Genomic DNA, 17,555 nt, shown 5'->3' on the forward strand with positions numbered 1-17,555 from the left:
GCCAACACCAAGATGTTAAAGCTCTCTCAAACTTCATTATGAAGTGTGGAGAGTGGCTCGAGCCAGACTGGAATCTTGGCAGCAGTTCTGTGTCGGGGAAGTAGCTATAGTTTAATCCTCAAATGAGCAAGGACTTCTCAGGGCATGACAAACGTGGAGCTCAGCTGTCACAGTCTACCACCCACCCTGAATTTCCTGGAAGAGTTCTGATGTTTGCAGCTCTGTTCAGCATCCTGCAGTCACACATGTGAAGTGGTCCCAGCTTGCAAGCTCCAATTTGTTCTGAAGTTGCTCTGTTCTTCATAGCATCATTCTTCCCTCAGTTTTTGACATGGCACCAAGGTCTGTTGTTGCCTGTGTCATCACATCATGCAGATTTCTGACAGCTATTCCAGGAGGGGAGCAACAAAGAGATTGCCTTTAGCAAAGCATCACCACTGTCTGACACTTGAAGGAGAAGGAAAAAAACCACATGGAAAAAGGACAGGGAAGGAAGATACCTGTTAAAGATCAGAAGCCTTAGAATGAAAAAAACATGTGGAAAACACAACAGGCAGAAAAAAGGATTGGTAGCAGAATAGGGAAGCCTTTCCCTTGGATGTCACCCAAGCCACAAACACTGGCATAGAAATCTGCCAAACCACAGTAGGAGATGAGTTTAAGATGAGCCACAACCTGCACTGCTTTGCAAAGGATATGCTCAGCACACACAGTCCCCTTCAGCAGAAGACTTCCAAGCCCCTCACAGAGAAGCAAACCACCAGGACCTGCCACTCTGCTGCAAGAGACAGATGTCATTTCCCAAAACGTTATGAGGCTTCATAACAGGGTCCCAGGGAGTGGGGCAACTCCCAGGGAAGAACCCAGAAAGCTCAAATCAGCAGCTGCTGCTGTTACTAGACCTGCCTGTCCTTGGAGATTGCCTGATCCCTGTCAGACAAGCTTGTCCACATGCAATCATCATTTGGGAAGCAATATCTCTTGCTTGTGGTCTTTAAGTGACTGCTCAGGAAATGGTAATTTGGGGAGAGATGACTGATGAACTGATCTGGGGGTATGAAGCTGGAAGTACTGGAGAGGTCAGGACACACAGAAGGATGGCAGCCAACAAGTCTCACGCCTCAGCACACAAGGATGTGTTCCCCCCTCTCTCAAGGAAGTGTCACTGAACACAACAGCCAGACCTGACACAGGAAAGGGGAAGAGTGTCACATTCTTGGATCAAAGCCTCAGAAACCAGGTCAAAGAGCCAGGCGTGATCTCTGCCATGACCCAGGCAGGACAGGCTGTCACACACAGGAAATGCCTTCCCCCAGCCTGGATCTGCCCTGCCCTTTGACACTCACAAACAAAGCTGTTTGTGCCCGAGGACCCCATGAGAGGGAAGGCGTGAAACTCGTTTCCACACTGCAAGAGAAGGTTTTGTCGCTGTGATTCCTTCAGCCACTGCAGTTTATGCCCCCGGAGACCTCAGTGACCTCCAGAGGCTTTTAAATTCGTTTTTATTCAAGTCCCAGATTGAAAGTTTCACCATCACTTACTGGTGGGTTTCAGGATAACAAGAGGAATGAACTTGCTTATTTGACTGGCAAAGAATCTCGGATAGGGAAGTATCTTGGCAAATTCCTTGGAAACCAAGGAATCCAAGGCTTTCTTTTGCCTACTACTCTCATGGCAATGAAGTCACTTACCAACCCAGTGGGTCCAACCCTGTACATACTGTCTTTCAGGGACAGTGGACATTCATTATAACAAGTGCTACCTCTGCATTATAAGAAGTTCAGAACAAAGCTTGTGGTAGTGCCTCTAACTTTCTACCCATGCCCTGATATACAGACATGCCAAACCCCTAAAACTCCCCATAGAAAATCAGGGTGCTCTGAAATCACATTTCAGATAAGTCAGGTGAAGTAACCATATCCTGAAGGACTTGGAAAGAAGGGAGGTTGTTTAGAGCTCAGAGAAGTTATCAGGAATATATTTAGTTCCCAATAGCACCACCCTCACTCCAGGCAGACCATCATAACTATCCTCCCAAAGCCTGCCAGACACTGATTACACCAGGGAGCTCCTCTCTGAACACAGAGAACACAACTTCACCTCAAAGCAGCACCACAGCTGATGCAGGGACAAGGAGCACCTTTGCCATCACATTTGCAACTCACAGGCATGGCAGAGACCATCGCTGTGAATCAGACCTGTGCTCTTTTTCCTGCAGCCCCAGCTCTTCCAGCTTCCCCAGCACAAAGGCAGTAGCTCCCCAGAGAAAAATGTAACCAGAGCAGTTTCAAATATGCTCCTGCAGACACTGGATAAAAACTCTGCAGCTGCAGGAGCACTGGAGGTCATTGTACGTGTCTCCTGCCTTTGCCAAAGGGGAGGAAGAGGACTCTGTTTAGCTCTGGACATGTCTGGTTTGCACAACTTAGCCAGAGACTAAAACCCAGGAAACAAAACTTATACAGCTCCCATGCCCCACTGTAAACAGCAATAATTTACAGTCTCTCAGTCTCAAGAAGAAAAAGACTGAGGACACAGATGTTTCTATCCCACCACAGTTATCATCAGCTCCTGCCTCTATTAACAATCAGATCTCAGTGCTGTTGCAGAGCAGCACTGCACTTCCACCAGTGAGGAGGAAGAGTGTTCAGACAGAATGTCTGAGTGAGATCAAAAGCCCTCAGTCAGCAGCCTGAGCACAATCCCCAGAGCAGGTGGCCCTCCACCTGTGCCCAGGCAGCACACACAGCCAGCCACATTGTTCCAGAGCTCAGAATGCCCCTTTGTGCTGCAGCTCTAATCCTGCCCTCCCAGAGCCTCCTCCCTGTTTGCAGGAGGACTGTTGATCCCACATTTATATCCCGTGTGTGCATGGGAGAGCAGACAGCTTTTTCCAAGCGTATTTCTCTCCAAAATGTAGAGTCGTAAGGGAATTAAACACATAAAAGAGTTTATGTGTAACAGGACTTCAAATAGCAATCCTAATGCACTGGAATAAGCTCTGGGATTTATTATTCAATTGACTGGAAAGCAAGAAAGAGAGAAGGATTTCCCTGTGGCATTACTAGCTCTGAAACTGAGGAGGAACATCAGCTACAGGCCAATCTCCTGGGTGACAGATCCCCAACTTCTCCTACTGACCCTGTAGCAACGGAGTTTTCAAAAGCAGACAAGACCAAAATGGATGAGCCTGCAGAATTCCTTCTTTGTTATTCTACAAGCTGGCTTGTAAAAATCCCTCCAGGAGCAGTAATGTGTTCAGTTTAAACGAAAAGAACAAAAATAAAGAAATAAATAAAAGAAAACCCAGCATTCAGAAACACCAAACAAGAGTGATCCATGCAAGATGTGCAGCTTTCTCACATTAAAAATGTCATCAAAAACACAGAGCCTTTGTGATAAGCCAAACCAGCTACAAATACTGAAAGGAAAAAACATGCAGTGACTGGCAGCTGGAAAGGGCATCACAGCCCAGGTTTGCTGTGTTGCAAGGATGATCTTCCTTCCATCTCTCCCACCTTTGAGTGATGTTTAAAGCCAACAGATGAGTAACTTAATGTTTGGAGTTTTAATGGCTCTTACTAAAGTAGAGAGACCAGGAAATCCCATCCCTGTAAAAGCCAGCTGTGGGTTTCCAGGAGAATCTTCAGATTCTTTGAAGGTAAAAATGCTGCAGAGACAGGAGGCTCAAAGGCCAGAGTGAGACAGGTGTGTGACCACTGAGCCCAGCAAAGTAAAACAGGATAAAAACTCACACAGCTTTGTTGGGAACATTCTTTTTCTAGGATAGGACAAGTAAGAGAGGAGTCAGAACATCCTCCCAGCATGTTTCCAGAGATGAGATGGGGATTTCTGTAGCAACAACAGTTTGAAGTAGGGAGTGTTTGTCTTCTGAAGGCTGTGGCAGCACATGATCTGCCAAGGCTGTTCATCCCATTCATTCACCTCCTGAGACATTGTCTTACTGACCACAACACAAATACCCCAATCAAAAGTAGGCTGATTTTGGCCAGCTAGGGTATCACAAGAGGCTGTCCTATTCTCAGAGTCGTAAAATGCAGTAAGACAAAAGCAGCACTGTTCTTATCTTACAGGTGAGGTGGCATTGCTGGACCAAAGGCACAGGAAGTCACAAAAGCTCCAGCAACTGAGTGTAGGTCTCTTTGCCAGGTCTTCAAGACCACCCTTCTCAGTGAGCCTCAAGGAAGGCAGTGTCCCAAGTAGGACAGGATTGTACCTCAACCTGCAGCTGCTGCAGCAAAACCATTGCTCAAGAGAAGGGTTATAATTGGGATGTCTCTGGGTTTGCTGGGAGCTGGAGGCAACCATCCAGGCAGCAGAGAGCCAGAGATTAGGTTGCCATTGAAACACCAAGCTAGAGACTTTATCCCTTCCTTCAGACAGACAAATGGCATGGGAGTTTTATGCACAGCAGCAGTTTCAGCCAGACTGCTGGAGAGCTGCCCGTGCGCTCCATGGCGTGACAAAGCAAAGGCACAGCCTTTGGTGTGCAGGAGCTGAAGCCTTCACCACACAGATGGAGAGAGTTCAAGAATAGATCTGCTGAGGGAGAGCCTCCAGCCAAGGCTGCTCCAGAGCAACTCAGCACCCAAGCTAAATAAAGAGTCTGGGGTGGAGGGCAAGAACAGAGCAGTTCATCCCATCCCGGCCAAGATGACGACACTCCTGCTCAAGAAGTTCCCCTGCCAGATTCCCAAGAGCAAGTGACTGGACAGCAAGGACATCACACAACCCAAGCTGCTACGCTGGGATCTCACAGATCCTCCCCTGTCAAAGGCCTGACCCTGAGCTGCAGTTTGTGCAATAAGGGAAGGAAACATAACACGAGTGAATGGGAGACAGGAAGCAGATTAAATCCGTGTCTGGCTACACCAATGTCTGCTTGTAAGCAGAGTCACTCTGACACAGAGCCCCTCTCAGCTGTCACCACGAGGCTGAGAGATGCCTTTTTTTTTGGCTGATGTCCCTTTTGCTAGTGAGCAGCCTGATAACGGGTGCTGGCAGAGTGAAAGCTCTCCCAGATATGGTTGACTCCCTGTAAACAAGGAGATGAAAACAGGTTGTTTCGAATCACAGCTGGGAGAAATGCTATAAAGCCAAAATAATGCCACTGCATTGCTGACACTTTGCATTGCTTTCAGCCATACACTGTGCCCTCCCCTTCAGTTCAAGCTCAGGCACCACAAATCTCACTGGAGAAGAACAGGAGAAGGCCAGAAGGTCTTTAAGTTTATCTTTTCAGCAAAAGAAACACTGATATATTTATATCACTTAAACAACCACAAGGACATAGAGAACCTGAACATTTCTAGACACTACAAGACCTGGAGTAAGCCTGACCTTGCCTGAAGCCAGGCTTCCAGAAAACCCCAAAAAAGAAGCTGGTACAGAGAAGGTAAGGAGGAAACAGAAGGCACCCAAGTTAGGTTTTCTGCTCTGCTCATCTTCTGCAGGGATTTTCAGAGACCTGTCAAAGGAAATTGTGCAGCATTGTGGCTCATAAAAGCTTACAAGCCCCTTCAAAGCCAGTTTCTTAACAGAAAAGAGAAAACAAGTACAATTTGCAAGGAAATACACTAGCAAGTGAGACACTGAATAAAAGAGGCACTACACTGCCTTGGGACTTTGGGAACTGACTGTCTTATTTGTATCCTTGGGAGTTTTCATCTGAAAACAAGAGAGAGATTGGTGTTTCCTAAAGACACAATATTCATTTTGGTGAAAGAGGAGGGGAGAAGTATTTTAAAATAAAAGTAGTTTTAACTTCAGCTTGACTCTGAAAGCCAGTCCATGCTTCCCTGTGGGCTGGCAACATGAGAGCGATAGGCTGCTGTGTAGGCTCAGGAAATAAGACCTCAACCACACAACCAGGGTTACCAAATTTTGCCCACAGCAGTTACATGTCCAAGGTCTGTAATTTTCAGCAGCTGGTTTTCAGTCTGTTGTCACAAAATCAGATGCACTGCCAAAAACAACGACCTGTAAAAGATGTCTGGGCTGGGGATAACTTGACCAGCAGCCCACTTGACTCTCAGGAACTCAGTGGCTTGAGCTTCATTGTTACTTGTTCTTGGGTCTCCCTTTTGGACAGTGGCAGTAGGGGAAATTATCAGGAACCTGCTTTACCTCTTGGGGTAGCTGAGTGGGCTCCAGCATTGTCAGCAGCTTTCTGGAGGTGCTTGGGAAAGAGGTCCAGGGTCTTTCCCTACTTTAAAGCAAGACTGTCACATGATGTGTGATTAGAAGACAGACATTATAGTAATTTCCTTGGGAGGGTTCCATTCTCTTCACTTGCATTTCCTCCCAGCTCAAAGGCAGCAGTGTTGGTGTCCCCCCATCTCTCCTGGTAGGTTTCTTCATGGTGATCATCTTCCAGAAATGCAGCTCCTGCTAGCTGAGCTTTCACCACCAGCTGAGATCTTAAACATCAGTAATCCCCAGCTTCTTTCCATGATATTTTCACATAGAAAGAAAAATTGAGATGTCTGCCACTGTTCTGTATTGTCTCCAAACAATTGGACTCAACAGGCAAACAAACCAAACTATATTTGAAATTGAAAGTGTTCCATGAACAACAACATCCCAACAGCACACACTCCTAAAGTCTCAGGGTTAATGCAAGAATCAATGTATAGGAGTAACTGCAGGAGCCCACAAAAAGAATTTTTACTGGGAACATGATCAATTATTTGGTACTTAGGAAACTACAGTTATGTTAACAAGGAAAAATAAGCAAGACTTTTGGCAAGTTTAGGAGACAAGGTGAAAGCTCACAAGTTTCTAGTGACAATTATGTGAGTAAAATGTCTGTGAAATTAAAAAGCTCCAACAGAAGTTTGGCCATGACAATTTAAAATATTAAGTGTTTCAACCACAGCCTTGCATAAAGACCAAAGAGACACCAAAGCAGATATATTACAAGTGAAAAAACTGAGACTGACCACTGGCCAAGTGGAAACTGGAGAACCAACTGTGGTAACAGCCACGTGCAAAATGTGAATTCCAGATGAAGTGTCACAAGAACAGATTGGGAAGGTCGATCTCAGTCTGCAGCTCAATCACATTCAGGTTATCAACTACAGGAGGACCTCAAACAGTGCCCTGGGGGTGAATTGGTAACAATAACAATAAAATGACTGAGTTTTGAAAGCTAAGTTATGGTTTGTCTACATGGGAATGAGTTTTAGAGGTTAGGTGCAGGTTTAGAGCACAGTGGGTTTTTTTGCCCCGATTCCCAGATGGGTGGGTGACACTGTCCTGCTCTGAGAATGCCTTTCAGAGAAGGCAAAGCTCAACAGTGCAAAGACACTTTACTGAAAGGTGGTAGCTGAGGACAGCTATTTCACACTAGTTTGGGGTTTTTTTTCCTTCTTAAACGTAGGTGGGTTCCAAGACTGTAGATGATTGAAAGCCAAAGCAGGCTCAGGGCAAAGTTTGTGACAAGTTGCTGTTTTTAAGCTTTGTTTCTCATCTGAGGAGAGGGACATTGTGTTTTAACACATCTCTAAAGGATACTGAGATGCAGGAAATCTAAGGAAATTCCACTCTGAAAACACAGGGCAGGTTACCTTTGTCCATCATCAGCTACAAGGAATTTGATCACAGGTTTCCAGTGTGTGTGATCAATATTACCCCTAAAAACCTGAGTACGAGGACTTGATACCAACAGGTCACACAGAACAATTGATTCAGCAACCCTGCTAACCCTGTTCAGTCACATTGAACATTTATTTACTTTCAGGTCTGACTGGCAGCAGTCTTCTGTGTGAAGTACAAGCTGGCATTACAGTCTAAACTAAACTATTTCACAGAGCTTGTCCTAATCCCAATGTCTTCAAGTTGAATTATCTGTCCCCAGGCTGAATTTTGTCTCCTTTTGTAAGCATAACTGATGTTGTCAGATAGCCTCTACAATAGAAGTTGCTTAATGAAAAGAACTTTGGGTTTCAAGCATTGTGTGAGATTACATCAACCAAATAAATAAATATGCCTTAGGCAGATGGAGAATATATATTAGACAGGGGGGTTCATGTAAGTTTTACTGTATAAAAGGTGTAACATTTTACCCCTTGGTGTACTTGATTTGTGGAAACCTCTACCTTGCACAGAATAAATAATGTCTCATTTCTGAACTATACTTTGTGTCTGTGTTTAGAGAGCTCCTAAAATCAGCAGCAATGCTACACTTACCTGCAGTTGTGGTTACTCTGCAGTTAACACCAGTGGCACCCCTTTATTACAGCCCCACAGAGCAGGTTCTCACACCTGATGTCAGCCCTCTCTGCAGTACTTACCAGCCACCCAACTGAATGGGAAGGGCAGCAAGATTTGGGCACTGTGAGACATGAAGATTTTTACCTCACTAAGTTGGCACAAGGTCCTGGCCACCGGCAGCTCTGATAAACCCTCTGGATCACCGTTTCTGAGCCGTTCTGCACCTGGCAGGAGACTGTCCTTGTCACTGTGTAGTGACACCAGTGCCTGCAGAGAGAAAGGACACCATTAGCCCCAGGAACACAACGAGCTGGACCAAGGTACAGCAAAACCAGAGCAAGTATCTGGGGGTGAGGTTCTTTCTTCCACCAGCCACAGCCAGGCTAACTTGCAGTCTTCATTCCTCACCCCACCCTCTCCTCCCAATAGCTGCAGAAAGATTCCCAGCTTCTGCCAACCTGAGCCACAAGAGATCCACTAACGCCTCTTGCTTGGTCCTCAGAGGCCAGGGTTTTATAGTGCATAATTTGGTTCTGCCACTTATCAGAAACAATGGGACTTGAGGGGAAGAAAAAAAAAAAAAAGTCTTCCAAATCTCCTGATAGTCAGTTCCCATTGTACTGGTCTTAATTTCATCCTGCTCGTTATGGTATCGCTCTCCAGCCTCCCACCATTCTGAACAAACAGCAGAGTTAGAAAATTCTGGTTTCTGGTGTGGTGGAGCTTATTGTCAGCAGGGCTCAGCCAAGCTGGGTGCTGGACAAGTCCTGCTGCTGTCCTGGTGAGGTTACAGTCTGAAAGTGGGCAAGGAAAAGCGCACGGGAGGGAGGGATGAGTGTCTTATGTTGTCTCATAAGAAAACAAGAGGGAGACAGACGTCCTTGCTGCAAGGTGTGTGAGACAGAAGGAGCTGCAGTATCAGCCTGAGGAAACAGGACCTACAGACCCCTCAGGGACTTTCTCTGAAAAAACAAAACAAAAACCAAAACAAACAAACAAACAAAAACCCAAACAAACAAAAAAACCCCACAAACCAAAACCCACCAAAAAAATCCAAAAACCAAAAAAAACACTGTAAAAAATAACCACCCCAAAATGCTTTTAGGTTCCATTGACATGCCTGAGGGAGGGAAAAAAGGATACTTTCATTTTTACTTTTGTGCTTGCCAAAGACTGGTTCACATTTTTTTGGGAATGCTTTGGTATGGGATGTTTTGTGATGCTTTGGTACCTCAGTGTAGTTATAACAGGTTTGAGATGCACTTTCCTACTCCTTGGGAATCAGAACTGGGGTCATTAATGGCAAGTGGAGATACCAGCCTGTGCTCCAAAACACACAGAGTGCTTGTGTAAGCATTCCCTGCTGAATCAGAGGAGTCCTGGCTCCTCACCCTTCTTAAAGCAAGAGCTCTCAGTACATCTGATCCCTTCTGCAAGTATCACAGTGACTCCCCAGCCTTGCACACCAAAAATCAAATTGCTTGCACAGTGGATATGCACCTGCACATCCCCTTCTCCTTCCCTAAACCACCTTCCCCATGGTAGTTTAATTTCCCCAGTATTTGCCATTTACAGCATTTATTGCTTTTTCTCCCCTTTTTGGATTCCCCTCCCATCTCTGCAGGAGCCTCTGCTCTCTGGATAGTTCCCATTTCCATGAATAGGAGGCACACATGCCAGAGGCTGAGCCAACACCACAGACCACAATGGGGCCAGTGAGCTGCTCAGTGACCCTTCAGCTACAGCTGGATGGGCACCCAGGGAGAGGGGACTGTGTGCCCAGTGCCACCAGCTCAGCAGCAGTGATAGGACAGAGCCCTGCAGCTTCCCCTGCTCACCACAAACCCTTTTGGGATTCCTCATTGGGAAGCATGGACTAAAGTCACATCACAGGTGACCCCAAGCAGGTGGGGAGGTCTCACAGAACCAGCTCTCTCAGATTTATGGAGGATCTGTGGTGGATATACAGGGATCAGGCACCCTGGTACCCAAATGTCTCTACTGACATCCACATCATAGAACCAGAGAGCAAAACAGGGAAAAAGAGGAGCTTAATGAAGCTTCAGGTCACCTGATGACATCAGATCCCTTAACGGGCTCAACACAACTTCCACACATAGTTTAGGGAACAAAACCAGAAGAAACAAAGTCAGGAGCTAAAGACTGGAAATGTGATCATTCAAAGTAAAGTTTTTTCCTTTCATTTCACTTGCACACATGGTGCAATCAGCTGTGTCACCTCTCCAAGCCTTAGTCAGGGGGTTTGTCCAGATGGGTAGTGTTGGATAATATCTCCTCATGCCATGGGAATGGTCAGTTGAGTGTGGAAGGAAAAGCAGCCAGGAGAAAGGGTGAGAACATGAGGAGCTCTGGCTGATTTACCTTGAGCCCAGTGCTCACAACAATCACAGGGACAGCACTTGTGCACAAGCCTCAGGGCAAAAGCACTTCATGTCAGGTAAAACCACCTGCACACACACAGACCCTGCCAGAAATATCTGTCCTGAAATTATGGAAACCAGAAGTTCTCATTAAGATGTGAAGAGTAAAGGAATTGTCCCCACCATAGGAGAGGAAGGAAGCAGGAATATCCACTCTAGCAACATGTAACAGAGCATGAAGGGGGATAAATACTAACAAATTTACAGTGGAGTTACTAAACATTTTAAAACAGAGTACAATTATCAAGGGCTTGAGTGTCTCTCCTCATGTTAAGATCATTTTTCTGGATTACCAATGAAATCCAAATAGATATTTATTGACACATGCAATGCTTTAACTGTTATGTAGCTTATATGTCTGTCTCTCTGGCCTTTTCCCAGAGTTATCTGGGAACTAGTACTGTTTCCATGGTGCAGAGCTGGATTATCCTACACTGATTATTTCACTGATTTTGGGAGGCTTCTGAGACAACCTGTCCCACCTTCTTGGGTACAAACAAAGCACTTCTGTATCAGATTAAAAAAAAATAATAAAAAATTCAACTGTACTCTGAACAAACCCCTTCATATCTGATGCTGAAAATAGGGAGTTTCATATTCTTGAAGGGAAGTGAAGTGAACAAAGATGAACAGCCCAGCACATCCCAGAAGAGAAAGGCAGGTGATGCAAGTAGACTCCACAATTGCCAGAGGGATTCTCACAGCTTATCTGCTCTGGTTAATATATAATGGCAGCTCAAAACTGAAACTGCCAAGGAGAAATTGAAAACTGATCGTTACCCTCTTTAGTTTTCCCTTGCATAAACTCAGATTTAATGCCATCTTGTTCCTTCAAGGATTATTTTCAACCAGCTTGGGGGTCTAGCACTACATTTGTGGATCTGGAGCTAAACAGGTGGCACTGTGCAGGCTGCCTATGTCAAAAACTGCAGGAAAGGCTGATTGTTTTACACCATGTACAAAGCTGGTTTTGCCAGGGTTTCCATTCAGCAGGTGGGGCTGGAAGGCACACAGATTTTCTTTCTAAACAAGCCCAAACCCACTGTTATCTGAGTAGGTCTTATTCCAAGGACCAGATAGAGCAGGTCCAAGGAATTTGGCAGTCAAGTTGTAACTTCTGCCTGGGAAAAACCTTTCACAAAAGTGAGATGTGGTGAACAGACCATGTTACAACTTAGTGACAGAGTCTTGGGCAGCAGCTGGAGGTAAAGGCTGTTCCCACTCTGCAGCCCACAGGACAGAGCACGCTGGGGTGGGGAGAAACCCAACACTTCCCCAGGTTCATTTCTCCACATGACCTGCTCAGGGACCTGTTATAAAAGGGATCAATCATTAGAGGAAGTGAAAAGCTCCATTGAAGTTCTCCATTCACTGCTTTCCTTGCCTGAAGCCATCACCTGGATTTGCCAGGCTGAACAGGACTGGTAGCCCAGGGCAGGATAACAGACCCTTCACTCCAACCTAGGGATAACCCTTCACCTCCCTGAGCAGGAGCACAGAGTGCAGTGACAGTGATAAAGCAGCACAGCACTCATCACCTCAGCACTCTAAGTCTTCTCTAAAGGAGTGGATCATAAGGGCACAAAAAAAATTAAAAAAAAAAAAAAAATGGTCAGACCCCAAAGATACTCAGTTAATCCAACATGAACACAGATTTCTCCAACTTCTCTCTTTACCAACAGAAAGAAAAGGTTGGTTAAAGATACCCACAGCCAGGAGGGAAAGGTACATTCCTACTGACAAAGCATCACACTCTTGGTTTTCCATAAATAGCATAATTTTCCTAGAAATGCAGCTTTTAGGCATCTTTTACTGCAGCACACGAGCAGGTGAGACAGACAGGAACACAGCTGATCAAGGATGCATTAGGATGTACAGCTTGGAACTCACTGGAGATGTAAGAGCACAGTGATTGTGACAGAAAGAAGACAGACAGACAAAACCACCCCAAGATTTCTCTTTGCAAGCCAAAAGTCAGCAAGAAGAGCCTCCAGAATGCAAGCAGGCTTCACACGTGACGAAAGGCCCCATCACGGCTTATGGAGATTATAAATGACCCTTTATATTACATACAGATGCTAGGAAGGAAGGTTTAGGACTTTTACTGGCACACATCCAGGATGGCAGAGAATATATTGCTGCTTATTCCAAGAGAATATTCCAACCAAGTAAACAAAATGATCCAAACAGCAGCTCCTTTAGGGCTGGGTCTGTCAGATCTCGTGGGTGCTCATCACCAGCATATTTAGAGTGATGTCCTGCAGTGTCACAAGGAATTGGTCTTTGCTTAGAGAGACAAGTTTCACTGGGGCCATTTCCCCCAGCTTTTTCCAAAGGGGCACCCTCCTCTCACAGCCTATTTAATTCTTGGAAGACTTTCACAGGCAATGGAGACCATGGCCCACAAACTACTCATTTAAACAGTTTCACTCTGGGGCTACAGACCAAGATCTCATGTCTTGCTCACAGCTGACATGTTTTTCCAGAGGGAATATGGGTGTTGATGCCAGCAGATACCCAACTGTATTTACTGTGTAGGTTCAGGATGTTACTGTGGACCTTTCAAGCTAAATGGAACAACAAAATCAATAGTTTATTTCCACTTGGACACACTCTGAAAACTATTCTGAGCTTAAACAGACTCCTCCCTCAGCAGATGCTGGGAGGGAGTTGCCTGCTCTCTGCTGACTCAGCACGAGCAGTGATGCCTTCAGGCACTTGGACACTGGAGAAGACAAGAAATTCTCACCTTCCAGGGCACAGGCCAAGGGATCTCAAGGGGAAGTTGGACTTACACAGAGAGCTGGAGCTGCAATTTGATTCTGATGCCAGAGAGGAAGCCCTGTCTGCACCCCACTGGCTTTCTGAACCTCCCGTGTCCCTCATCAGAAGTTTATTTGGATGCAGAGTTCATCCCCTGGAGATTTTGGATGTCTGTACAGCCTGTCATCCAACAGTGAGAGGGAAAAGACTGCAGAGGGTGGAGAAGTGTAAGGTAACAGATACTCAAGCTAAAACACTGTAGGTTCCAGAAGAGTCATATACTCACATATCAAAGTTTAATTCCTGGATAGCATGACCAAGTTAGCTTAGCACAGTCCTTTCATAGATGGGAAGACACTGACAGCAAGCTTCCTCTTCCCCCCTTCTCACCATCTGGATTTGCCCAGGACTGTTCCCTAAGCCCAGATACTCCAGGGGTGTGTAAGGGATCCCTCCACCCATTCACACCCCCATGAATCCTTAGAAAGGCTCACACCACAGCACACTCACAGAGCCGTCCCCAAAAGAAACGTCTGCTTTTTTCCTAGTGCAAACTGCTGGCTTCTACCCAGGCTTCTCTATCTCCTGGGGGTCCCTGGAGGACATTTTAGGTGGTTTGCAAGAGAAAAGCCAACTGGCTCTTAGGAGGCTTCCTTTCACCGGAGAAGGGATCACAAACTGAACAGTGTCAGAAACCACTGGGCTGAAGTGATCAGGACCCAGCAAGTGGCCTGGTTAATCAGGAGCATGCAAGTCGAAAATGAAAGCGGCCACATTCCTGTCTAATCACTCCTTTCAATGGGATGGCAGCTCAGCTCCACATACAAAACCCACTGGCTGCAGTGCCCTGTTAGGGACAGACCTACAGCAGGCACCACCTCCCACACACGGGACCTGATGTGCTCCCTGGAGTGAAGGATGTGGCTCCAACTCCCCGATATCCATGGCCTTAGAGCACACCAGGCTCCCACCAGCGTGAAATCCTGCATTTCCAAACACAATCCTACCAGCTGGACTCTGCACAAAGCCTTTTATGCTGTTGTAGAGCTGAGCAAGGCAGAGATTTGGTGTGGGTTTAGTACTTGCAGTGAAAGCTCAGTGCCAACATAAAAGTTCAAACCACCAAGACTTAACTGGTCAAGCCATGAGGAAGAGAATTCTTTCTGGGAGTGGGGGAACACTTAACATGCAGGATTGCATTAACATCAGCACCTGTTGCATGTGTTTGGGCATGAACTGACCCAATAAATACCCCAGAAGTCTCTCAGTAAGGTTGGCATTTCTGATGCTTTGTGACTTGCCCTAAAGCTTTGTCCTGTGTAAACAACTGCACTGAATTATCTTTTTGTTTCCATAAGGATAACACACTGTGTGTTATACTTAGCAGAGATCAACATTTAGGGCACAGAAAACAGTAGGAGTGTTTTGATAACTAGATAGATTTCCCCAAGTTTCCTCATGACATTTTTCACTGGAGCTATCAATTTCCCTGCAATCCTAGAGAGGAATTTCAATAAAATCAGAAGGTCACTGACTTTCACTGGGAAAAAGTTGCCGTTCTGACTCAACAAAAGCAAACTGTGCCCTTTTCTCTGTGTAAATAGTACAGCATCCCACTTGCTTTGCCAGAACAGCAATCCATACACTGTGTGCTGGAGCCCAGTGCTAGGAGGGTTAGTTATTTATATATTCCCCCGAGGCCAGGAACAGAAGTTGCCCTCTACATGCCCAGAAATCCAGATTCAAAGGCTGCCAGGCTCTCTGGGGTATCTCCTGAACAATCCAGTCCTGTAAAACTGCATTATCCACAAATACACCCCTCCCTGAATATGCTTCAATCACATGAGGATCAAGTTTACCAGCTAATTCAGTTGGCTGTGGGCAGATTACTCCTTACTGCTGTGACCTGGCTAGAGAGGAAACTATCCCATCCCATGTTACTGGAAAGCTCAGATGAAAGCCAAGCTGGGCTTAAGTTTCTCCTGTTCTTGGCCATATTCCTGTTCTCCCCAGGTAACCAGGTTTCAGGATCAAGGTTGTCATCCAGCTTGTTGTCCAGCAAAGAGCCAGCTGCAAAATTCAGTTGTAACCAGCAGTCTCCACAATATTGGAATGTTCAGAGTTGATGGATTGATTCAAGCCTGTAGATTGATGGACCATTGCTGAGGAATCCATCAAAGACCACCTGGCAGAGGCAAGGGGGTGGCTGTACACGAGCTTATGATGGCAGGGTTCAGTTCTGCTCTTCCATTACAAGTTTTAAGAGGTCTGCAAGTCAGAAGACACGACAAGCCACAGTAATCTCGTTGTCAATATTGATGTTTTACGCATGCCTTGCTCCCACTGAGCACTTCACAGTCACTAACAGAGGTTACCCTGACTCCCGTGAAAAAAAGGAGAAAAATCTTTGTAACAGCCCATTCATTTTGGGAAACGAATAAAACTGGAAGGCTGCTGGTGTTTCTGCAGCCAGACAGCAGCAGCCATTTGAAGCAGCAGAGAGCCAGAGGCACGAACGAGAATAAGACAAGTTCCAGGTCTCCCAGTTCGCTGTGTTGGTCAGACAAAGATTGGAAGGAACTCCAATCTCTCTGCACACACCACCACTCCACCCCCACAATAAGAGTCTGAACAAAGTGGCCATAAAAATAAGTTCTGGCTCCCTGAGTAAGATGGGACAATTTATCTCGGAACCTCCCAATAGCATAACCCTTCCCCAGGGGGGCAATATGTCCTGTGCTTAGTGCACTTCAAACACTCAGTTGCCAATAACAGCCTGAAGTTTTCCCACACAAAGTGGATTATCAGAGCCTGCTGGAGGGAGTTTAGTCCTAGAGGAATCTTTACCTTAGGAGGAAAACACAGTTCAGTCTGCACAACCGCTTCAATCTTCAGCAAATTCTGCAGCCAAGCACATTTGACTGTGCTTTCCTTGCTTTGTTGTGTGCAGGGTTGACCCTCCAAACAGCATTTCCTTGAGGGCTGAGCTTTCTTCGATTCATGGGAAACTGCACAAGAATTTACCTTACCCTTCTGCAGTCATCAAAGCTACAGGGGTTAAGGGAAAACTTCTCCCTACTGGAATTTTTAAACACCTGGAAGCAGAACAGCTAAATACCATGGAGCACAGCAACTCTTCTTCAGAGACAAGGGAGGAAACAGCTCCCCAGAGCAATATTCAGCTTCTTCAGCCATGAGACCACTCCCCTTCTCTTCCAATCCCCAACCCCATTCAAGGGAATTTTCCAACTGCTGCAGCTACTGCAGGAGGGGCTCTGAAGATGAGAGCACTCACCTGTGACACACATGGATTCATTTGTACAGCAGAGCCACCCTGTACCTCATCCCTGATATAAATGCAGGATTATAAGAGGCAGAAGCAAACACAGAAAAGGTTGATCAAGCAGGTAATTAATAATTATAATTATTAATTATTATAATTTAATATTCAAATTAATCCTATATTTTAATAATTATAATTCTTATTAATAATAAATTAATCATGGCCCTCTATGCCTACATACCTGTTCATAAGGGGACAGGAGTGAGAAGGCAGAAGGCAAATTTCTCCAGCATAAAGTCCCTCTGATTTATACCCAACCTTCTGAGTTTGCTGGTGACACGTTCCAGCTGAATCAAACAATCAATGTGGTTGACCTGAACCATAATTATCCTCATCATGGAAACGAAAGAAGTTAGTCCATGACTGAGTGCTCAGAAATAAAAGGGGGGTTCACTCCTTTGAAGTGCTTTGCTTTTACAGACATTTTTCTATGCACTGAAATGTTTTGCTGCTCCCTCCCCTGAGCTTATCACAATCAATGAGAAGACAGTAGTTTCCACTGTTCACAGAGGGAGGAAAGAGGAAATGTACAAAAATATCCATGGAATCTGTCTCTGTTAAATTAGACTGACCTGATGGAATCTGGCATTTGATATCCATGCAGCGTGGAAATCATGCACAATTACAAGCAAGTAAGTCATTTTTGCCACATAAAAGTTCCTTGAAAGTCTTTCAAAAGAAGAACCTGAGTCTAAAGATTTTTGCCCAGCTGGATAACTTGGTTGTAGGTGGGTCTAACACCTTCATACTGTGAATACATCCATAGTACTCAT

At 45.5% G+C, this 17,555-nt stretch overlaps 1 protein-coding gene across 6 annotated transcripts in view; it reads right to left on the bottom strand.

The window, feature by feature from the left end:
* The window catches only part of COL26A1 (collagen type XXVI alpha 1 chain), a 181,391-nt gene that overhangs the window by 133,642 nt on the left and 30,194 nt on the right, over nucleotides 1–17,555 (bottom strand). For all 6 annotated transcript variants that reach the window (XM_027664461.1, XM_027664462.1, XM_027664460.1 and 3 more), the window contains one exon: nucleotides 8,380–8,502. Coding sequence is in view for 4 of the 6 variants with exons in the window: in XM_027664460.1 (XP_027520261.1) it covers nucleotides 8,380–8,502 (123 nt within the window). In the remaining 2 variants the exon portion in view is untranslated. The remainder of the gene's footprint in view (nucleotides 1–8,379; nucleotides 8,503–17,555) is intronic.

The sequence above is a fragment of the Corapipo altera genome, unplaced genomic scaffold (assembly GCF_003945725.1).
Source record: "Corapipo altera isolate COAL_440 unplaced genomic scaffold, ASM394572v1 181b, whole genome shotgun sequence".
Lineage (NCBI taxonomy): Eukaryota > Metazoa > Chordata > Aves > Passeriformes > Pipridae > Corapipo > Corapipo altera.